Source organism: Malus domestica, chromosome 09 (genome assembly GCF_042453785.1).
Source record: "Malus domestica chromosome 09, GDT2T_hap1".
NCBI classification, from domain to species: Eukaryota; Viridiplantae; Streptophyta; class Magnoliopsida; order Rosales; family Rosaceae; genus Malus; species Malus domestica.
The window spans coordinates 14,408,891-14,433,882 of NC_091669.1; the positions used below are offsets into that span (position 1 = coordinate 14,408,891).

The following is a 24,992-nucleotide window of genomic DNA, read 5'->3' on the forward strand; positions in this document are numbered from 1 at the left end:
AAGAGAAACGAAAAGAGATAAGAGTGTATTTCTTGTTCTTTTTCTTTCAAATTTTTCATCAAGTACTATTGCTAGAGGCTTGGCAAGATAATTTGTTGTACTCACTATTGAAATTAAATAGAAAGTTTGTTGTTGCTACCCTGTGGACGTAGGCACGTAGCCAAACTACATCATTCTTGGTGTTATTTATCTCAGTTATTTATTTTCAGTTTTTCCAAGTGATTTTGTTTTTTCAATTCTTAAACGCTATATTCACAACAATAGCAGCCCGTGTTTCAGGTACATTGCAAAATCTCTCAAATTATTATTTCAAATTATCCCCCGAAAATAGTAAAAAAATACAAAATAAGAGATTTCATGTTAATAGGTTTTAGAACGTACAGACACAAGTTCACCATGCCCTTTTTTATCCAAAAACACAAACCACATATTGCACGCGAGTTGGCAACACGGTATTTAGAAAACCTTTGCCAACCCATGGCCAGTTGCTTGTAAATAACGGTTGTCTCCATATTACTTAACACGGTTTTCTACACAATGTTCTAACCAACATTGTTTGAACCAGAGTACGAAATCTCCAACGCTCCAGGTCCCTTGAAATCCGGAGGTGGAAGAAGGTTCTCGGTAAGCAAAGTAGATCTGTTAACCAACTTTAATCATTGTTACAATATAAATCCCCTCGCTCTCCTCTCCTTAAACCCATCCTTCACTTCTCTGCCTCTCAAACCCTAAATAGTAAATACCATCTTCCTCACACACACAGCTAAACCCTAAACCTTCCCTCTGACTCTCTTTGCCTATAATGGCTCACTCCACCGGCCTTGTTCTTGTTCTAATGGCTGCTCTTTTGGTGGCCTCAACAGGGGCACAATCCCCAGCATCGTCACCGTCTAAGTCCCCTGCGGATTCTCCTTTGAGGAGTCCACCATCGGCTCTTCCTTCTCCATCATCAGCTGTTCCTTCTCCATCAAGCAATCCACGTAAGGCTGCACCTTCTCCATCTCCATTGACCACTCCACCTGCTGCCACTCCTTCTCCATCGAGCAACCTACCAACAACCGCTCCCTCTCCATTTAGCACTTCACCAGCGGATGCTCCCTCTACTGCCCCTGCCGCTGACTCTCCACCTTCTCCTCCCTCATCTTCCCCTGTGCTATCTCCGGAGATTTCTCCCTCTTCAATATCTGGAGATGCTCCTGCACCCTCCCCTAACGGTGCCGTTTTGAATAAGTTCACCTTCTCTGGATTTCTGGCCGTTGGGGTTTGGGCTGCTTCTGTCTTGGTTATGTATAGGACAGTCAGACTATGATTAACAATACAATGGTTATGTAGAGGATATTTAACATGTAATCACAAAGAGCACTACTTGACTCCTTAACGGATCATTCCTTCTTCCCTGCAAATTTAACTCCAACATATATTATAACATTTCAAATTTGTTTGGAATTGCAGCCCATTGATTCTAGAAAACACTATTTGTCCCTGTATAAAGATTAATTTTCCTTGTATGATTCCAATTTCAATTGGTATGTTTTTTATTACATTACTAATTCATTTTCAACAATCATATGACCAGAAACGTACGATAATGAGGGAGGCTTTGAACAATAAAGTGGAAAACAAATACAAGACAGTACTTTAATGTGCTATACCACAATGTTCAACCAAGTGACAAACAATCTAATAATGAATATGTATCATCCTTAGGGCTGCAAGTTAGAATGGTATTTTCGATTCCAACATAAAAATTTCTGAATCTGAATATTTCTAAAAATTTGAAATGGAAATTGGAATACATTCAAAGATTTTGAGAATTCCGAATTTTCACTCTGAAATTTTCTGAACTGTTTGAACTTAATTATTACGATAAAAAAAATCCGAATTTTTAATGTTATTTACTAAAATTATGTATTTTGTAAATATATTTGTATTTTATTGTTAGTCTTGGACACATTTTATTCAGGATAAGCATACTAGTATATCACAAAATTAAATGTATCTGTACACAAGCATATATCAAATACATTAAGAAAAAACAATAAAGTGCATGTACGAAAATTCAAGAATATTAAAACATGTAAAATGTATGAATTTTCGACCTATGTTCTGATCTGATCCGATTTTGAAATTTGGAAAGAAAAGTAGAAACGTTGTTTCCTATCCGACCAGTTCTAAAATCACCCCTAATCATATTTTTACTTGCTAACCAATCAAATGGGGAGAAAATAGGAAAAAAATGATGGCAAACTTTGTTCTTATTTCATTGACAATAAGACTTGTAACTCATTGAGACAGACATGCAGATTCCGAAGCTAGACAGGTTCATATACCGAAGCTAGACAAACAAATTCAGATCATATACCGAATCTAGACAAACAAATTCAGATGCCAAAGGCAGACATAGAGATTCAAAAGTTGAAGGCATACATACAAAATTAGATTTCGAAGTCAGATGCAGACTTCATATACAAAGCCAAATGAAGATATCAAATGAGGAAGCCAATACTGTTGCACCATCGTCACTATGTGAACATGATCCCCATGTTCATGTACTAATTGTTTTTGGTATAGTAAATACTTCAGTTGGCAAGGAATGATAATGGTATTGCCATTTTGATATCGGGCTATTTTATTTGGTCTCAGATATTTTGATGAGGTTTGGCAAGTCTCATATTGCCAATTAATTTTATGATAAAGGCTCAATTTTTTTTCACTTCTAATATCATCCTTGAAATTATTGTCAGCACTAATTTTTCTTTTGTTGTATACATGATATTTGAGACTATAATTTTGTCTCTGAAACTATTTATGATCTAATTACATTGTCATAATTTTGACGAGCGTGGACAAGGCATTTAAAAATACGAAAACGTCTTATCTAAAAGATGATGCACATCAGCAATTGTGGAAAAGACAGCAAAGGTCAGAGAAGGTAATTTGGCTCAATCACTCCATACCTTGGAGGGTGCATTATCATTGGTTTAAATAGTGTACAATGACTCGATTTACAAGTATAATTAATATACATATAATACATAAAGGGAATGTTTTAATAATACAGGATATCGAGAAATCATGATGAAATAGGAAACAATCTATCATCTTTCACGCCCTCACAAGCTGAGAGTATGATTGAGTACCGGAAGCTTGGAAACCAAAAATCTAAAACAAGGTAGAGAAAGACCCTTGGTGAAGATATCAACGATTTGGTCATGAGTGGAAAGATAGCGAACATCAAGCTTCTTGCGAACAACCTTCTCACGAATATAATGGTAATCCACCTCAACGTGCCGAGTATGAGCATGAAACATCGAGTTGGAAGCAAGGGAGATGGCACTAATATTGTCGCAAAACAGAGTGGGGCAATGGAAAGGTAACTGAAGGTCACAAACCAACATACGAAGGAAATGGTGGCAGCGGCAAAGGGCAAGTTGACGATACTCGGCTTCAGTGCTAGAACGAGAAACCCCATTTTGCTTCTTTGCACTCCATGAGACAAGATTGGAACCCAGAAACAAACAATAGCCTCCAGTTAAACGCCGATCATCAAGATCCCCAGCATAATCGGCATCGAAAAAGGCCATAAGACGAAGTGAACTGGGCTTGTAGGTAATACAGTGATTAGCAGTGCCAACAAGGTAACGAAGAATTCATTTGACGGCAGCGCAATGAGTGGAAATCAGCTGGTGAAGAAATTGGCATACTTGATTGACCGCAAAGTTGATGTCGGGACGAGTGAGAGTCAAGTATTGGAGGGCGCCGACAACATTATGGTATTCAGTAGGATCCGGCAGAGGGTCACCATCATGAATGTTGAGTCGTCGCCCACTGAGGGCAGGGGTAGGGATCGACTGGGCACCAAGCATTTTGGTGCAGTGAAGGAGGTCAATGATATATTTGTGTTGGGAAAGAGAGAGACCAGATGGAGTGTGGACCACCTCCATGCCTAAAAAATAATGGATCGGCCTAAGGTCCTTCATAGAAAACCGTAGACCCAAATTCTTAATGAGTGACAATGTGAGAGGGATTATTCCCCGTGACCAAAATATCATCAACATAAATTAATAAATAAAATGTGAGTAGCACCACGAATATAAGTAAAAAGTGAGTGATCCGTTGTAGACGAACAAAAACTTAAATCTTCCAAATGAGTGGAAAAACACTGGAACCAGGCACGGGGCGCCTGCTTGAGGCCATATAAAGAATGACGAAAGCGGCACACATGATTAGGAAACTTTGGATCGATAAAGCCATGAGGTTGGTGCATATAGACCTTCTCAGATAAAGAACCGTGGAGAATAGCATTTTAAACATCCAACTGGCGAATAGGCCGTTTAAATTGAACTGAAAGAGCCAAAATTAACTGAATAGTAAAGTGATTTACAACAGGACTAAAAGTTTCACAATAATCATGGTCGGGTTGCTGATGAAAGCCATTGACGACCAAACGAGCCTTGTACCACTGAACAGAGCCATTGAAATTTTGTTTAATACGAAACACCCATTTGTTTGGCAAAATATTCATAGAAGCAATACGAGGAACATATGTCCAAGTAACTGCATGCTGAAGTGCATTAAATTCATCGGCCATCGTAGTATGTCTCCGTGAATTTATTGGCCTAACTAAAACATGTAGGCTTAATGGGTCCGTTAGAAGATTTAATTGCGGTAGAAAAAACATATTTAAGAGGCTTATAGGAAGCCATTTTGGACCTGGTCAGCATACCATGAGAATTAGAAGGAGCTGCAGATATGGCAGCAACAAATGGGGCCTCTGGAAGTGCAGCAGATGAGGCTGCAAGGCTAACTGCAGGCTTGGGCGTATGAGCTACAAGTTGGGTTGCAACTTGTGCAAAAGAGAGAACCCGTCAGTGAGGGTCACGCCAATAGACCTGCAGGGCCTGCTGTGGTGGGCTGGGTTGATGAGTCTCCAAAGCAGGAGACACAACCACCGGTTGGCTGCTGGATTGTCAGGGCACTCGGGAAAGGCCCAATGATTTATAAAGCATGAAGAGGAGATGGGGCCTGTGAGGATTGGGCAAGAGAGCCAGAGATCTCCTTGAAAGAAAAAAATACCTTCATCAAACACAACATGGTATGATAAAAAAATGTTATTGGTAGAGATGTCTAAGCACTGATAACCTTGATGATTGAGATAGTAACCAAGAAAAATACACTTAGTAGAATGAAATTTAAGTTTATTATTATTATAGAGCCTAAGGTAGGGAAAACGAGCACACCCAAAGGTCTTCAAAAAACTATAATTAGGTTCCTTATGAAACAATAAAACCAAGTACCTAATAGGGGAGCCGATTGATAAGATAAACCATGATGTGCATGTCCTCAGCCTAATAGGCAAGAGGCATCGACATGTGGGCCATTAAAGTAAGCCCAATGTCAACAACGTGACGGTGTTTCCGTTCCGCCAAACCATTTTGCTCGGGATGGTGAGGGCATGTTAAGTACAATTAATTACTAAGCTTAATTAGAGAAATGTATATATATTGAGTTGTATTCCTTACACATTAAGAAAGAAATAATACAGACTTCTTTCTTTACATGGTATCACCGTCTCTCTGCTTCACCGTCTCCCGATCCTTCTTTCATTGCGATCCCTTCTTCAATCTTTACTTCTCCAATCCTCACTTCTCGGACCTTTGATCTTCGACTATGACGTCTTCGACTTCGTCTCCTGTGCAACCTGAAGTTGTTGCCCCTAATCCTGCAATTTCTTCTCCCAATTTTGCAGCGATGAACCCTAATTCTTGAAATTCTCTGATCTCGTCGATTTCTTCCATAACTGTTCAAAATATCAGTTGTATGATTCCTACGAATCTCAAGCATGACAATTATCTCATTTGGAAAGCTATCTTCGCTCCGATTTTCCGACAATACAAACTTACCAGCATTGTTAATGGCTCTTAAGTTTGCCTGCCACCTTATGTTCTTGATGAATTTGGTCAAATTACTAGAATTTCTAACCCTGCTTTCGAGATTTGGTATGAAAAAGATCAAAATATACTAATATGGTTGAATTCAAGTCTCTCTAAGGACATTATTTCGTTCACCGTTGGTGTCACATCGTCTCGAGATCTCTGGTTAAATCTTGAGCATCTATTTGGTGGCATTTCTGTAGCTCACGTTCATCAGCTCCATTCTTGTCTCCATTCTGTGCACAAAGGCGATCTTTCTATCTCAAATTATTTGCAGAGAATTGAAGGCATTGTTGATTCATTAATGGCTACTGGAGCTCTTGTCTCTAATCATGATTTGATTACTATTACTCTAAATGGATTACCTGATGAGTATGAGTCTTTCATTAACTCTACCATGCTCAGGATCTCTACCATAACACTAGATGAACTTCATGGACTGTTGATAAACAAGGAAGTTTTCATGAATCGTAAGAAGAAATGTGTGGCCTCTTCCACTTCTGAGCTTTTTAAGGCCTTTGTTATGCAGTCTCAACCCCCTCTCCTTCCTACTACAATTTTCCTCAAGCTTATGCTACTCACTAGTCACTCTACAATGCCCACCAAAGTTTCACAACAATAATCGTGGTCAAGGATCTTTTCAACGCAATAATCGTGGTAATTTTCATAAGAACTTCAATAATTCTTGTGGTAATTTTCACAATTATGGTGGAACTCATGGCTTGCAATAATTTTGGTGGAAATCATAACAATTCTGGTGGAAGAACTCCCTGCCAAATTTGTAACTCTTTTGATCATGAAGCAATATTGTTATGAGCGAATGAATCATGCTTTTGCTAGAAGAATCCCTCTTGCAAAGTTAGCTTCTGTGTGTGCTCACACCAGTTCTAAGCAATCTTCTCCCACTTGTTTGATGGACTTGGGTGACACATCCCATATTACTAATGACATATCTGCCATTCAATCTCCACATTCATACTCTGGCGAAGAAAGTGTGTATGTTTGTGATGGACAAGGTATGGCTATCCATCACACTAGTAATTCTTCAGTTTCAACACCACATGCTTCTTTCAGATTAAGTAATATTATTCATGTTCCACAGATGAAATTCAATTTACTCTCTGCCTATCAATTCTTGAAAGATAACTATTATTCTTTGACCCTTGATTCTGATGGTTCTAAAATCAATGATTGTTCTTCGGGGATGACATTTTTTTAAGGGCCAGTTAGAAAAGGATTTTATTCCTTTCAAGGTCTCTCCAATGTCCTTTCTTCACATTCTACTCTTATCAGCACTAAAGCATCGTTGAAGACATGGCATAAAAGGCTCGGTTATCCTTCATCTGCTATGTTTAGGACAATATTAAATAAGCATAGTCTTGATCACAGTAGTGACAAGCTTGTATCTTTCTTTTGCACAAATTGTGCCATAGGTAAAAATCATAAGTTGATACATTGTGATGTTTGGGGTCCATCTCCAGTCACTTTTGTCAGTGGTTACAAGTTCTACTTGCTAATTGTCAATGAGTTTACTAAATACACCTAGTTGTTTCCTGTGAAAGCTAAGTCTGAGGTTTTCTCTATATTTGTATCCTTCAAAGCTTATGTAGAAAACATGATTGGAAATAAAAAAAAAAGTCTTGAGATCAGATTCAAAGGGTGAGTTCACTAGTTATGTGTTAAATTCTTTTCTCTCAAGTAATGGAATCTCTCATCAATATAATTGTCATCACACTCCAGAACAAATGGATGTGTTGAAAGGAAGCACAAACATCTTACAGAGATTGCAAAGACTTTTTTGGTTTCTTCTCGGGATCCTCACAAGTTCTGGGTTGAAGCCCTTTCAATTGCTCTTTATCTCATCAACAGATTGCCAATTTCTAAACTGGACAAATCTCCTTGGGAACTTCTATTTAGGAAACCTCCAGATTATTCCAAATTAAAGGTGATTGGATGCAGCTACTACCCTTGTCTTAAACCACATATTTCATCAAAACTGGATGGTAAAAGCAAGCATTGTGTCTTTCTTGGTTATAGCCTTCAACACAAAGGATATCGTTGTTTAGATCTTCAATCTCAAAGATTGTATATTTCAAGGCATGTTCTGTTCAATGAAGTGCATTTTCCTTTTCACTATGAACAGAAGCTTCACTTCTCATCACTGCTATATTACACAGTGTCTGCATCTACTCTAGCATTTACTCTTCCATTTCCAACCTCTCATCGTACTCCAATAGCATCTCCATCCCCTACAACATCTCAGCAATCATCATCTCAACAAGTACCATCTCAGTCATCATTTTCACAACTCAGTCACTCATTACCTTTACAGTTAAGACTCTCATCTCATATTCAACCATCTATTCCTGCTAATTCTCATCTTATGATTAAAAGGTCCAAAGTAGGTATCTTTAAACCAAAAGCTCTCTCTACAACAAAACATCCCATTGATATTGATACTTTTGTGCCTACCACTTATCTGCAAGCATCCAAGCATGCTCATTGGAATCAAGCAATGTTAGAAGAATTTCAGGCTCTAAAAAACACAAGTACTTGGACCTTAGTACCATCATTTACACATCAAAACATTGTAGGTTGTAAATGGGTGTTTCGGATTAAACGAAAACTCGATGGTACAGTTTACAGATACAAGGATCACCTTGTGGCAAAAAGGTTTCACCAGCAAGATCATTGATTTTAAGGAAACCTTCAATCCTATTGCTAAACCAGTGACCATTCACATCTTATTAACTCTTGCTGTCCAAAATGATTGGTTCTTAAATCAGTTGGATATTAGCAATGCGTTTCTTCATAGATCATTAAAACAAAAGGTGTTTATGCAACAACCTCCTGGTTTTGTTGACGCTTCTCAGCCTTTATTTGTTTGCAAGCTTAATCGGTCTCTTTATAGCTTAAAGCAAGCCCATCGAGCTTGGTATGATAAACTTGGTCATATTTTACTCTCTCTTGGTTTTGCTAATTCGCAATCAGATTGCTCCTTATTTATGCATACATCTCTTTCCCTTGTGATAGTATTAGTGTATGTTGATACATCCTAGTCAACAGTCCAAATGCCTCTCATTGTCAAGCTTTATTCACAAGCTCAGTTATTTGTTTCCTGTCAAAGATCTAAGGCCTCTTCACTATTTCCTTGGTTTTGAAGTACATCGATCCCCTAAAGGTATCAAGCAAATATGCCATGGATCTTCTAGTTAAGACAAAAATGGAAGGATGTAAACCGTGTGCCACTCATCTTGTCACTGCTAAATTGGATCACATTGGAGCTTTGTTGTCTGATCTAAATAAGTACAGGTCCATCGTTGGTGTTCTTCAATACTTAACATGGACAATGCCAGATCTTTCACTTAACATGGACAATGCCAGATCTTTCCTTTACTGTGAACCAAATTTGTCAATTTCTTCACTGTCCTCGAGATAGACAATTTCAGGCAGTTAAACGTATTCTCCAGTTTCTCAAATGTTCAGTTGATCAATGACTCTGGTTTAAAAATGGTTTTATGCAACTTACAACCTTCTTGGATGCTTATTGGGCTGGATGTGTTATTGATAGAAGATCCACCTCTGGTTATTGTGTTTACTTGGGACCTAATCTTATAAGTTGGAGTGCTAAAAAGCAGCCCATTATTCTAAGGTCTTCAACCCAAGCTGAGTATCGATCTCTTACTCACTGTTGCAGAAATCACATGGATCTATAAGATTTTCAAAGACATCACTTTTCCTCTTCCTCATACTCCTACATTATGGTGTGACAATGTTTCTACCATCTACTTGGCTTCAAATCCTGTGTTCCATGCGAGTACCAAGCATGTCGAGGTTGATTATCACTATATCTGGGAACTTGTTCTTGCAGATTTAGTCAAAGTTTTGTATGTTAACATTGAAAACCAAATTGCAGATATTCATACAAAGTCGTTGTCCAAGGCATGGTTCAAGTATCTTCAATCCAAGCTTTCTCTGGGTTCTCCTCCATATAGCTTGAGGGAGTGTAAAAGGATAACTCATTGCTAACAGCTTGTACAGTTGTCTTTTATAGTTGTAACAGTTTTGTAACTAATCTATGTGTTAGAGATTTAATGAAGTACAATTAGTTACTAAGCTTAATTAGAGAAATGTATATATACTGAGTTGTATTCCTTACACATTAAGAAAGAAATAATACAGCCTTTTTTCTTTACAGTTCAAGTTATTGGCAACGTGCGTGGTGGCTCATCCACGCTGGACTTAGTTGTTGATGATATCAAAATTAGGCTACAAGGCTTCATTATATCTCAAATATGTCATTGGTAGATCCACCAATATGTGGCGCATAGATTGGCCAAAGTTGGCCTTATGTTCGTTTGTTGACTCTTGTTAGTGTTATGAGCCTCTAGATATATTCCAGAATGCACTCATTGAAGGTTGTATGTTTCTATTTACATGTCCAAACAACATGCACAAAGAACACTAAAATTGTTATAAAAATAAAAATAAAAATAAAAAAAGCATACTATTAAACCCAAATAAAAATTGCCAACTAGAACAATTTTTAGTCTTAGGTCACTAACTAATAACTATAGTTGGTTTTCTTGGAATCGTCTTAATCCATTATATCGTCTTCAATATCAAAATAGTCTGCCAAAGTAGCATAGTCATACTTTCTCTTGTTCAGCTTCTGAGAAAGAAGTGAATGGATATACAGACTTCTTAAACACCTTGGTAGTCAAACTATCATCCGGTTTTTCCACTTCTACCAGCTCTGCTCAGAAGCACTTCTGGTAGGTCCTGAGACTTTCATCTTTAAATTGAGGGACCATCTACGTAAACGTCAAAGTACACTGAGTAGGTGTTTGTGAATATCTCAGCCAAAGTTTCAAAACAGTCGATGGATCTGGATGGCACCTCCGAATGCTATCACATCGCTGGTCCCCTTAGAGTAAATGAGAACATTTTGCACATATAAGCATCGTTGTTGCTGTATAGCGTCATGGCATTCCGGTAATGCATGATGTGGTAGTCGAGGTTAGAATCGACGTGAAATGATTTGAACCTTGATTGAGAAAACTTCTCTGCTATGGGTATTTCTTTGATTATCATTGAAAGTGGTGTTCTAACTTGTATTGTCGCCTTGCCTGGGGTTTGAGGTTGGCTATCCATGAATAGGCTCACATAATTTTCTCTATCCGGGAGGTGTCATCGTTTTTTATCTCCAGAAAATTCAAGCTCATCAAACCTCAGACGAGGAGGTTTTGCCCTCCGTGCTCTTGTTGTACCTTGAAGAGGATTATGTAGATTTTTTGGTTATTCTTCAGTAACCATGTTTGTGACCTACTCATTTCTTATTGGGCCCTTTCTTGGATTGATGGCAATCACTGGCGCCGAAACAGCATGAAGCATTATGGGGTCCCCTTCAAGGGTATGGTACTTATGTTTCCATATTCGTAAACAGGGATCTGGGTTGAATGGGTTATCCCACTTAAATTTTTTAGGTTTTTCCTTCACTTTTCCATGTTTACAAAGTTTGAGTGGCTTTGTGCTTGAACGGCACATACAATCTGGCTCTTTTGCAACTTCTCGACATAAACGTTGATCTTCGTCAGGGTTTCTCAAATTTGATCCATGGAAGGAGATGGTCTGTTGACTGGGTCTTCATCATTTTCGAGTGTGGCCGTCACTCTTTATGGGCTGTTACTTGCCTCTGGAGTTGGTTTTGAGGCGACGTGTTATTCGCTTCTGAAATAACGGACCCATCAAAAGGTAGGTTATTTCCACCGATGGTGTTAACGTTGGTATTGACCAAGCTTTCCTCAGCATACATGTCAATCGGCAGAGTGATCTGGTTGGAGGAATAAAAGTTCGATCTCAATGAAAGTACCAATTGTTAGAACCAAACTTGCGTACCTCCGTGAACGATGGTTGAGCACAAATTCGAGCAACTTGCAAAAAGTAAACAAACGTTAGCAAGCCTAGGACTAGAGGGGTGTGTCGACCAAAGGCTTTCCGACTGTCAAGTTAGTGAGTGATTAGACTCTAGTAGTGGTCAAGAGAATTGAAGTGTTTTGATTGCGTTACCCGAGATGAACCCTATTTATAACGTGGGGAGATAGACCTTTTTAGGATGGAATCCTAGCTCTAAGCCCATAGAATCCTAAAGGATATCGAAAGGTAGATATTGCTTCTTCTTAAGAGTTATGATTACTTGCAGCACACATCATTTCCTAGATTTTAGATATTCCAAGACTTATAGGACCTAATTGTGTCCGTATCTGAATCAAATCGCGTCTTACGAAACAAGTATGGTCATCTAACGAAGTAGCTAGGACTCTGCCTTATGCCCTAGAGTGGAGTGATGGTGGCACCGCTACACCATCTAATACAGCTCCGCCCAAAACTAGTGAGTCTATGACTGAACTTTTGAGATAACTGTATTCAGATTAGTCTTACTCTACTCCTGGAAAATCATGGTCCCACAACAACTTCTCATGTTTCTCCTTAGTCAATGGGTTTTTATCCCACATTGAGACTCACATTTGCTCATTGTGCCGATGACTTAATCAACCGAACTTACTTCATCACCAAAGACCTAATGCACCATTTACTTGAGTATTTACACTCCAAGGGAGGAGTGTTACGGTCCTAATTAGGTTAAGAATGTGATTGTGTAAATCAAAGGGGATTCTATAGAATCTTTTAGTTAGTATTTAAGTTGTAATACCTAAAGGGTAAGGGTTTTATCTTCCCTACTACTATAAATAAAGGCACAATGAGGTGAGAAATCACACCTCATAATTCACACAATTCTCTCTATGCTTTGCCGCACCCTCTCTCTTAGTCTCTCTATACTTCTTTAATCAAATAGGCCTACAACGTATTCTTCATTGTGCGTGAATTTCTCTATATATATATGCATATGCATATTACATACCTATGTATGTACTATAGGTATGAGCTGAGACATTTTGTACCAAAACCTATGTACTGATACATTCACACTGAAATTTATGTACCTATACATCGTACCGAAACTTATGTACTGATGCAATCGTATCAAAACTTCCGTACCAATACTTTCATACCTACAAGTTTTTATTTTTAAATACATTGTTTTTGTATTGTTGTTGAATTTTTTTTATTAAGAAATTGAATTTGAATAATGCTTTATCTATTAATATGATTGAAGCACGAAAAATACACATTAATGATGGATGGGTAAAGAATTTTGGATGGTCAGTTTATAAATAATAAATATGCCACAAATAATTAAATATGGTAAGGTTTTTTTTTTTTGTCAAAAAATAGATTTTGTTAGATTAGATGTTAGATTAGTCACCAACGAGGTTTGAACTCATGTCATCATGCGAGGGCTCAACTTCTTTCCATCACTGTGGTAAATGGCCACTTGCAAATATGATAAGTTTTAATAATATGGAATTAAATTAGATTTATAAAACCTTCTAGGTTAAAATCTAAAAAGAATCTTATTTAAGTCCTAAAGCCTAAAAACCCTTAAAATATATGATTCTTTCTACTAGTCTTCCAATCCTTTGAAAAGGTAGCTTAGTTGTAATGTACTAGCCTTTCTGTACGCGCTCATGCGTGTGCGAAAGGTTTTTCTTACATCACGGTGAGCTACGCACGGCGTGTGGAGTTATTTTTTCATTTTACATTTGTTCACGCATAAAGTCATTCTTATAGTTACCATGCACTAAGCGCAATATGCAATGTTTAATTTTAATATTTGTACTTGTCAAGAGACATTCTTTCATTTTAATTTTTTTAGCTAAAAGTTTGTATGGACTTTTGCACCGTTATATTTAAATTAAGAACCCGCAAGCCTCTCACCTTGAAACGAGAAAAGCACATAAATGAAATGAAGGTAAACATGATGATCCTGATCAATCTCTCATATTACAAATGCCATAAAAATGAAACTTTATGTGATTGCAAAAAAATTTCGAACATTCAATTACCCAAAAAACATATTATACAAATTAAAAAATTTCAAACATTCAATTATCCAGAAAACAACAATGAAAATTTTATTAAATTAATTAAAATAAACTCATTAGCAAAATTAAAAAATTTCAAACATTCAATTACCCAAAAAACAACAATGAAAATTTTATTAAATTAATTAAAATAAACTCTTTAGCAAAAGGAACATAAAAATGCAAATTTCTACTAAATTAATTAAAATAAACTAATTAATGCGCAGGAGGAACATAAACAACCTTTTGAATTAATCTAAAGAGATACAAACTAAAAATATTAAGATTGACAGGAGGAAATGATTGAAATTGATAATTGAGAATAAAAGATTAAGATTGAGAGTTGAGAAGTTGTACCGAGGAAGACTCTTTGTTGATTTGGCTCTCTGTTTCATCCTCCGCCTCACCCTCATTCTCTTCTCCTTGATTTCTGCAATGAACGGAGAAACAATTTGCTATAAAATATATTTGTGTAATCAAATAATATGTAGCCAACATGGTTGAGAAGACATTTGGAATTTCGTAAGATGGAGACTCTGTGCACGTTCTTCCTTTCTGATTCTTGAATTTAAATGAGATTTGTATAAGTATATATTGGCAATTCAGTTTGATAGAAACTACATTTTGATGAATGTGGGTGCAATTTTTCAATTTTCACATTCTATTTTTTATTTGAGGGTTTTAGCACGTCTCTTTTTTATTTGTTTTTCTTTTCATTTTTTTTTCCAATAAAACGATTTTTTACAAAATCATCATGCGTTTTGTTTTGAGCCGGAATGGTCATTCAATATTTTGGCGGCTGAGGTAAACGTTTCCGTTCGTATTTAATGAAATTTCTATTGTTGAAAAGAAATATATGTTCAGTATTTAATGACTATGGTTTAAAAATGGTTTTATGCAACTTACAGCCTTCTTGGATGCTGATTGGGCTAGATGTGTTATTGATAGAAGATCTACCTCTGGTTATTGTGTTTACTTGCAACCCAATCTTATAAGTTGGAATGCTAAAAAGCAGCCCACTGTTGCAAGGTCTTCAACCGAAGCTGAGTATCAATCTCTTGCTCTCACTGCTGCAGAAATCACATGGATCTATAAGATTTTCAAAGACATCACTTTTCCTCTTCCTCATACTCCTACATTATGTTGTGACAATGTTTCTGCCATATATTTGGCTTCAAATCCTGTGTTCCATGCGCGTACCAAGCATGTCGAGGTTGATTATCACTATATCTGGGAGCTTATTCTTGCAGATTTAGTCAAAGTTTTGTATGTTAACATTGAAAACCAGATTGCAGATATTCGTACAAAGTCGATGTCCAAGGCATGGTTCAAGTATCTTCAATCCAAGTTTTCTCTAGGTTCCCCTCTGATTAGCTTGAGGAAGTGTAAAGGGATAACTCATAGCTAACAGCTTGTACAGCTGTCTTTTACAGTTGTAACAGTTTTGTAACTAATTACTGTGTTAGAGATTTAATTAAGTACAATTAGTTACTAAGCTTAATTAGAGAAATGTATATATACTAAGTTGTATTCCTTACACATTAAGAAAGAAATAATACAAACTTCTTTCTTTACAGTTCAAGCTATTGGCAACGTGCATGGTGGCTCATCCACGCTAGACTTAGTTGCTGATGGTATCAAAATTGGGCTACAAGGCTTCATTATATCTCAAATATGTCATTGGTAGATCCACCAATATGTGGCGCATAGATTGGCCAAAGTTGGCCTTATGTTCATATTTTGACTCTTGTTAGTGTGAGAAGCCTCCAGATATATTCCAGGATGCACTCCTTGAAGGTTGTATATTTCCATTTACATGTCCAAACAACAAGCACAAAGAACACTAAAATTGTTAAAAATAAAAAAATATAAAATAAAAAAATAAAAAAGGCATACTATTAAACCCAAATAAAAATTGCCAACTAGAACAATTTTTAGTCTTAGGTCACTAACTAATAACTATAGTCGGTTTTCTTGGAGTAATCTGGTTTGGTTGTTGTTCTCCTGCTCTTGTCGTCCCAATCCATTAGATCGTCTTCAATATCAAAATAGTCCACCAAAGTAGCATAGTCATACTTTCTCTTGTTCAGCTTCTGAGAAAAAGGTGAATGGACATACAGACCTCTTAAACACCTTGGTAGCCAAACTATCATCCGGTTTTTCCACTTCTGCTAGCTCTGCTTGGAAGCACTTCAGGTAAGTTCTAAGACTTTTATATTTAGACTGAAGGACCATTTAGGCAAATGTCACGATACACTAAGTAGGTGTTTGTGAATATCTCAGCCAAAGTTTCAAAACAGTCGATGGATATGGCTGGCACCTTCGAATACTATCTCATCGTTGGTCCCTCTAGAGTAGGTGAGAACATTTTGCACATATAAGCATTGTTGTTGCTGTATAACGTCATGGCATTCCGATAATGCATGATGTGGTAGTCAAGGTTAGAATCAATGCAAAATGATTTGAACCTCAATTGAGAAAACTTCTCCGGTATGGGTATTTCTTCGATTACCATTGAAAGTGATGTTCTAACCTGGATAGTTGCCCTACCTAGGGGTGCAAGGTTGGCTGCCTATGACTAAGCTCACATGATTTTCTCTATCTAGGAGGTGTCATCGTTCTTAATCTCCAGAAAATTCAGGCTCGTTAAACTTCAAACGATGAGGTTTCGCCTTCAGTGCTGTTGTTGTACCTTGAGGAGGATTATGTAGATTTTTTGGTTATTCTCCACTAACCACGTTTGTGACCTACTCACTTCTTATTGGGCCCTTCTTGGATTGATGGCAATTGCTAATGCCAGAACAACATGAAACATTATAGGGTCCTCTTCAAGTGTATGGTACTTATGTTTCCGTATCCATAAATAGAGATCTGGGTTGAAGGGGTCATCCCATTCAAATTCTTTAGGTTATTCATTCGCTTCTCTATGTTTACAAAGTTAGAGCAGCTTTCTGCTTGAGCAGCACATATAATCTGGCTCTTTTGCAACTTCTTGACATAAATGTTGATCTTCGTCAGGGTTTCTCATATTTGATCCATGGAGGGAGGTGGTCTATTGACTGGGTCTCCATCATTTTCGAGGGTGGCCATCACTCCTTATGGGCTGTTACTTACCTCTGGAGTTAGTTCTGAGGCGGCGGGCTATTCGCTCCTGAAATAACAAACACATCAAAAGGCAAGTTATCTATACCGGTGGGGTTAACGTTGGCGTTGATCGAGCTTTCCTTGGCATACATGTCAATCGGTAAAGTGATATAGTTCAAAGAAATAAGAGTTTGTTCTCAATGAAAGTACCAATTGTTAGAACCAAATTTGCGCACCTTCGTGAACGGTGGTTGAGCACAAATTCGAGCAACTTACAACATAGTAAACAAATGTTTGCAAGCCTAGGACCGGATGGGTGTGTCGACCAAAGGCTCACCGCCTGTCAAGTTAGTGAGTGATTAAACTATAGCAGTGGTCAAGAGAATTGAAGTATTTAGATTGTATTACCATAGATGAACCCTAAATGAATGTATTTATAACATGGGGAGACATACCTTTTTAGGATGGAATCTTAGCTCTAAGCCTAGAGAATCCTAGAGGATATCGAGAGGTAGATATTGCATCTTCTTAGGAGTTATGATTACTTGCAGTACACGCCATTTCCTAGATTGTAGGAATTCCAAGACTTAAAAGACTTGATTGTGTCCATATCCGAATCAAATCGCATGTCTTACGAAACAAGCATGGTCATCTAGCGGAGTAGCTAGGACTCTGCCTTGTGCCCTATAATGGAGTGATGGTGGCACCGCTACTCCATCTGATACAGCTCTCCCCAAAGCTAGTGAGTCTATGACTAAACTTTTGAGGTAACTGTATTCAAATCAGTCTTGCTCTGCTCCCAGAAAATCATGGTCCCATAACAACTTCTCATGTTTCTCCTTAGTCAATGGGTTTTTATCCCACATTGGGTTTTACCATAGCAAGATTTTGTGAGTTTTACTTTTTTATGCATTTTTCTTTTTATTTGAGACTCACATTTTGCTCATTGTACCGACAACTTCATCAACCAAACTTATTTCATCACCAAAGACCTAATGCGCCATTTACAATGAAGTGACAAATCACACCTTAGAATTCACACAATTCTCTCTATGCTTTGCCACACCCTCTCTCTTAGTCTCTCTATACTTCTTTAATCAAATAGGCCTACAACATATTCTTCATTGTGCATGAATTTCTATATATATATGCATATGCATATTACATACCTATGTATGTACTATAGGTATGAGCCGAGACATTTTATACCAAAACTTATGTACTGATACATTCGCACCGAAATTTATGTACCTATACATCGTATCGAAACTTATGTACTAATGCAATCGTATCAAAACTTACGTACCAATACTTTCGTACCTATGAGTTTTTATTTTTATTTTTAAATACATTGTTTTTGTATTGTTGTTGAATTTTTTATTAAGAAATTGAATGTGCATAATGCTTTATCTATTAATATGATTGAAGCACAAAAAATACACATTAATGATGGATGGGTAAACAATTTCGGATGGCAAGTTTATAAATAATAAATATGTAACATTCCACATCGCTCAGAGGAGTGGATCCTATAAGCCTTATATGTATATTCCCATCTCTACCTAGCACGAGGCCTTTTGGAAACTCACTGGCTTCGGGTTCCATTGGAACTCCGAAGTTAATCGAGTTTGCGCGAGAGCAATCCTAGGATGGGTGACCCACTGGGAAGTTCTCGTGTGAGTTCCAATAAACAAAACCATGAGGGTGTGGTTGGGGCCCAAAACGGACAATATCGTGCTACAGCAGAGTTGAGCCCGAGATGTAACAAAATATGCTACAAATACTTAAATATGGTAAGTTTTTCTTTTTGTCAAAAAATAGATTTTGTTAGATTAGTCACCGACGAGGTTTGAACTCACGTCATCATGTAAGGGCTCAACTTTTTTCCATCACTATGGTAAATGGCCACTTGCAAATATAGTAAGTTTTAATAATATGAAATTAAATTAGATTTATAAACCTTCCAAGTTAAAATCTAAAAAGAATCTTATTTAAGTCCTAAAGCCTAAAAACCCTTAAAATATATGATTCTTTCTACTATTCTTCCAGTCCTTTGATAAGGTAGCTTAGTTGTAATGTACAAGCCTTTCTGTACGCGCTCATGCACGTGCGAAAGACTTTTTTTACATCACGGCGAGCTACGCGCGACGTGTGGAGTTATTTTTTCATTTTACATTTGTTCACGCATAAAGACATTCTTATAGTTACCATGCACTAAGCATGTTGTGCAATGTTTAATTTTAATATTTGTACTTGTCAAGAGACATTTTTCATTTTAATTTTTTTAGCTAAAAGTTTGTATGGACTTATGCACCGTTAGATTTAAATTAAGATACGGCAAGCCTCTCACCTTGAAAGGAGAAAAGCACATAAACGAAATGAAGGTAAACATGATGATCTTGATCAATCTCTCATATTACAAATGCCACAAAAATTGAAACTTTATGTCCAAATGATAGCAAAAAAATTTCAAACATTCAATTACCTAAAAAACTGATTATACAAATTAAAAAAATTCAAACATTCAATTACCCAGAAAACAACAATGAAAGTTTTATTAAATTAATTAAAATAAATTCATTAGCAAAATTACAAATTTTCAAACATTCAATTACCCAGAAAACAACAATGAAAATTTTATTAAATTAATTAAAATAAACTCATTAGTAAAAGGAACATAAATATGCAAATTTCTACTAAATTAATTAAAATAAACTAATTAATGTGCAGGAGGAACATAAACAACATTTTGAATTAATCTAAAGAGATACAAACTAAAAATATTAAGATTGACAGGAGGAAATGATTGAAATTGATAATTGAGAATAAAAGATTAAGATTGAGAGTTGAGAAGTTGTACCGTGGAAGACTCTTTGTTGATTTGGCTCTCTGTTTCATCATCCGCCTTGCCCTTGTTCTCTTCTCCTTGATTTCTGAAATGAACGGAGAAACAATTTGCTATAAAATATATTTGTGTAATCAAATAATATGTAGCCAACCTGGTTGAAAAGACATTTGGAATTTCGTAAGATGGAGACTCTGTGCACGTTTCTCCTTTCTGATTCTTGAATTTAAATGAGATTTGTATAAGGATATATTGGCAGTTCAATTTGATGGAAACTACATTTTGTTGAACGTGGGTGTAGTTTTTCAATTTTCACGTTCTATTTTTTAATTGAGGGTTTTAGCACGTCTCTTTTTATTTGTTTTTCCAATAAAACGAGTTTTTACAAAATCATCCTGTGTTTTGTTATTGTATTTTTTTATGTATTAAATAGGGTTTTTATATTAACACCCCACAAAATGTTGAATGCACCCCACATTAAAATTTAATATTAAATGACTTATTTACTCCACTATGCAATGACAATTTTGACCTTATTAGGTTTTAAAAAAAATAAAGATTTATAAATACACCCCAAATCACTTTTAGCGTATTATTTATCTTCTCAACTATCAAACATGTTGATTAAGAAAAATTATTTTTGACAAATGGAACACGAAATCGATGTTTCAGGAGCTTCATATGAGGTCATACTTCATAGTTTTCATTGTTTTAGTGATTTCGATGACATTGATAATTATTTAATCTTGCGTTTGCTGCATTATTTAAACTTCTATATTCATATTCATCTTTTAGTGTTCATATGATTAGATTCAATCCCTGAAAATTAAAAATGAGTGTTATAAGATTTGAGAAATGTGGGGTGTAAAGAAAATGTGAGGTGTATGTACAAAATATAAGATGTATATTGAGAATGTGGGGTGTGGGGGGGTGTTATGGGAAAGTAAGTGGGGTGTATTAAGATAAAACTTTAAGTGAAAAAGCAAATGTGGGGTGCATTAAGTTTGTGGGGTTTATTCAACAATTTGTGGAATGTTAATATAATTAGCCATTAAATATTGTCAGTTTTAGATTTATTTATTTATTTATTTATTTGTATTAAGGATATTTTAATTCAATTATTTTGTGTGTGAAGTTTTGAGACACCAAAATTGACTTTTGGCTTTTTGATAGTAGAGAATAAAACGAATTTTAAATTGGTTTTTTTTTTTTTACAAAATTACCCTTGTGCTTTTTTATGTATTTAGTCCCATTAATCTTGACTCTACCATGATCCAGGGGTGTGATCTTTTGGAGTGTTGGAATTGGTTAATTAGTCTAAGGAGATTATTCGGTGGGTGGTGTTTGGTTTGTGGAGATTATGGAAATGTAGGAATTGTATGGTTTTTAAGAAACGGTTGATACATCCAATGGAAGCACTAAATTTGCTTCACCAACAAGAATTGGAGTTAAGGGAGATGGAGCAGTGGGCTGCGGCAAAGGTGGATGAGCAGCGGAAGCTTTCAAAGCCACCTGCCGTGAAAAGGACATGGGAACGCCCTCCTTTTCGTGTGGTGAAGTTTAACTGCTATGGCGCTTGGAGTAAGGGGATGGGAGGTTTTGGATGGGTTGCAAGGGACTTCACTGGGATTCTTAAGGCAGCAGGTGGTGTCGGCAAGTACCCATGTGTGTCCAGCTTAGTGGCGGAGGCGGAGGCGGAGGCGGAGGTAGAGGCAGTTAGAGCCGCAGTAGGGGTGTGCGTGGAGCATGGCTTCCGGGACGTGCATAGAGTCGGATTCTAAAAATCTTATTGCGATAGAAGGCATCCTTTTCGATATTCGAATTCTGCGGCAACAATTGAGGTCTATTGAGTTTTGTTATATTTCTCGTGATTGTAATAAGGTTGCCCACTTAGTGGCGTCGTTTGTGTCTAAAGAGGGTGGCTCTCAGATTCGGTTTGAGTTTGAGCTGGAGTGGTTATTCAATACTTTGACGGCTGATGTAGACGTTTCTGTTCGTATTTAATGAATTTACTATTGTTGAAAAAAATATATATGTTCAGTTTTAGATTTTTTTTTTTTTTTATTTTTTTTTTTAGGAATATTTTAGTCCAATTAATTTTTTGTGAAGCCTTTAGACACTAAAATTGACTTCTAGCTTTCTTATATTAGAGATAATCAAGTTGTGTGACTGGAATCCAGATCCTCGCCGTTCCGTGAATCGTGTCTCTTAATTGTACCTCGTATGGTCATAAATTATTTTAAATATTTTTATAAAATATTTAAAATTAAAGAAAAACAGTATCTGATAAAAACTAACTGCACGATGTACGATGAATAGACATAATTCACGAATCCCCATATCCTCATCAAAAGGATCCGGAGAGGATACTGTTGGGTGTGACTGAGTCAGAGTTCAGACCTCTCATGCTCAGCATATATTTGGAGGGAACCAATTTTCTATAAGCTCGATTCATCATGGCAAGTCTTAGATGCATCGTATGCGTGTTAGTCATGAGCCTTTTCAACCCAATTAGCTGCCTTCTTAATTATGATCATTCAAACTCCAAGCCTGCATACGAGTCACAACAAAAGGCCTTGTTTGTGTTTGGGGCCTCACTATTTGATCCCGGCAACGATCAATACCTTAATTTGAGCGTCGCTGCAATGAACTGGCCATATGGGGAAACCTTCTTCCGCCATCCCACTGGAAGATTTTCCGACGGACGCTTAGTCCCGGATTTCATTGGTAAGAGGAATTTTTATTTTATTTTTTTATTTTTTTATTTTGTTGCATTGGCAGGATCGAATTTTGACTCATCCTGATTCAGTTCTTCAGTCTCCTTGTCACTAAGATGTTAGCTGTGTTAGTAGATTAGTAACAATATTGGCACATTCAAGCATATATTGATACAAATTCTAGCGGAAGTTACAAATTTAGTGTCACCTAATGTTGCTTTGCAGCTAATTTTGCAAAATTGCCTATGCTTCCACCATACCTGCAATCGGGTCCGCATGTATTGACTGATGGCGCCAACTTTGCTTCAGCTGGATCTGGAGTTCTAGTTGAAACTCGTCCAGGAACTGTGAGTACTCGTCTTTCTCTGCAAATTAATCAAGCATTTTATAAATGAAATGGGGAATGATGGAAAATATTAGAATCCCACGCCAGAAACTTCGACGTATTAACGGGTCATTTTCTGTTTCTTTGATTTTTCTCTTTATTTATGATGTACTATTTGTTTCTCAGCTAAGTTTTCCAAAGCAGTTGAGCTATTTTAAGAAGGCGACGAAGTTGCTGGAACAGCAACTGGGTCATGTAGAAACCAAGAGTTTGTTGAAAAGATCTGTTTACTTGATCAACATGGGAACGAATGATTATTCTACCTTCTACAATACTAATCCAAATGCCACTGAGTCCCACCGGCAGGAATTCGTAGCAACTGTGATCGGAAACATGACAAGTGTGCTCCAAGTACGAAATAGTACTTTTAGACCAATATTTGACATGATATGTTGTTAGACTATTGTGTTTAATCACGTAACTTCTCTATTTTGTAGGAACTATATAATTTAGGAGGAAGGAAAATTGCATTTCAGAATGTAGGACCTCTAGGCTGCAGACCTGCAGATAAGCAAGGCTACCCTCAAGCTGATGGTGGGTGTGTTGAAGGACTCTCAGCTCTGGCCAGGTTACATAATAAAGCTCTAGCTAATATCCTCAAAAATTTGGAGAGCCAGAAACCAGGATTCAAATATTCAATATTTGAATATTATGATGCAATTGATGACAGGGTGAATAATCCTTCAAAATATGGTACGTCGCCTTATCAACTAGCTCTGACCGTTACAATATACATACAGGAATGATTTTACATGGTCCAAAACATATATTGGTTGAATTGCTCTTTGTTTCATTATTGTGAAAGGCTTCTACAATAGTACGGATGCCTGTTGTGGTACTGGAGCATATCGGGGATCAAATTGCGGCGGAAAAAATGGAACGGAAACATATGAACTGTGCAGCAACCCTGGAGATTATGTGTGGTTTGATGGTGTGCATACGACTGAAAGGTTAAACCTCCAATTAGCAGACCTAATATGGAGTGGAACACCAAATGTCACAGGGCCTTATAATGTCCAACAGCTATTTGAATTGGATTAGTTACCGTTCTTGAATCGTGTGCATATTTGAACAATTTGAGATTCCTTTGACATTAATTCATGAGTCCTTTTTTTGGTAATAAAAGCTTTTGTTGTAATGGTTTTCGACGTTTAGAGAGCTAGCTAAGCTCCCTTCTTTACTATGCGATTGTTGAGTAAAGAGGCAAATACGAAAACAAAGCAGCAAGAAAAGAAGAGCAACCTTCTCCTCCGCAGTGGTTGAAAATTAATGTCGACGGAGCTTTCTGTGCTGCCACTGACATTGGGGGTACTGGTGTAGTATTTCGCAACAAAGCCAGTAGCTATTGTTTGGGCAAAGATTTTTCTAGAGAAGGCTCCTTGGACCTCAGCACAGCTTCCGGCACTTTGGATGTGTATATTTGGTAGTCGGGCTCTTGCTTGCCTTATGTGCTGCAGTAAGAGCTTAAAGTTAGTTCTGAAAGTTGCTTTTGTAGGGCCTTAGGTATAGGCCTTGAGCCTCGTAATCAAAACTAACTAAATGTTTAAATGTGCCACTACTATCTCAGTATAGTAGATGTAGAACAAGTGTGTTTTAAGTTGATTGCTGGTGTCCCAAGTTACTCAAACTTCTTGTTATCAAAGTATTGTCGTGGATGGGTTAAGTACACATTAATTTCTTTTTCTTGCCTTGTAAACAAGGACTTTTAGTTCATGATCTTGTATGTTCAAATGGAGGGAGTCCAGAACCCCTTAAATCATTTGTTTTGTTCCAAATTGCTCTTAATGAAAACATATCCATCAAGTTAACTAGATCCATATGCAAATGGGACTCTCAAAATAGAAAAACAGGTGGAAATGACTTGAATACATACTGAAAAGTACATTAAGCAATAGATCTACTAATTTAGAGAACAAACAAAGAGACTCGGGCAAGATTTCACCTTGTATGGCAAGGTTAAACCTCTTGCAACCACTTCTCTTTGAGTTTACAGAGGTTGTATGCTAAAAAGGGATGGATGGTAAATAAGTTTACACGAGGGAA

The 24,992-nt window shown here is 36.9% G+C and overlaps 2 protein-coding genes across 5 annotated transcripts; one reads left to right on the forward strand and one right to left on the reverse strand.

Moving 5' to 3' along the window:
* Positions 1 to 339: 339 nt before the first annotated feature.
* LOC139188208 (uncharacterized) lies at positions 340 to 20,149 on the reverse strand. Of its 4 annotated transcripts, none has more exons than XM_070805405.1 (3): positions 19,863 to 20,149; positions 14,276 to 14,348; positions 340 to 1,278 (listed from the first exon to the last, which is right to left on the reverse strand). In XM_070805405.1, exons 1-3 carry the CDS (start codon positions 19,901 to 19,903, stop codon positions 808 to 810), a joined length of 585 nt encoding a protein of 194 aa, XP_070661506.1. In that variant the 5' UTR covers positions 19,904 to 20,149; the 3' UTR covers positions 340 to 807. The 4 variants fall into 4 exon arrangements, 1 of the variants encoding a protein (XP_070661506.1); XR_011571498.1 differs by lacking the exon at positions 340 to 1,278 and adding an exon at positions 4,259 to 5,055; XR_011571499.1 differs by lacking the exon at positions 340 to 1,278 and adding an exon at positions 4,259 to 5,058.
* A 1,946-nt stretch (positions 20,150 to 22,095) lies between these two features.
* LOC103443643 (GDSL esterase/lipase 1-like) lies at positions 22,096 to 24,617 on the forward strand. Its single transcript, XM_070805267.1, has 5 exons — positions 22,096 to 22,574; positions 22,790 to 22,911; positions 23,076 to 23,300; positions 23,387 to 23,642; positions 23,755 to 24,617. Exons 1-5 carry the CDS (start codon positions 22,304 to 22,306, stop codon positions 23,988 to 23,990), a joined length of 1,110 nt encoding a protein of 369 aa, XP_070661368.1. The 5' UTR covers positions 22,096 to 22,303; the 3' UTR covers positions 23,991 to 24,617.
* The last annotated feature ends 375 nt before the right edge of the window (positions 24,618 to 24,992 follow it).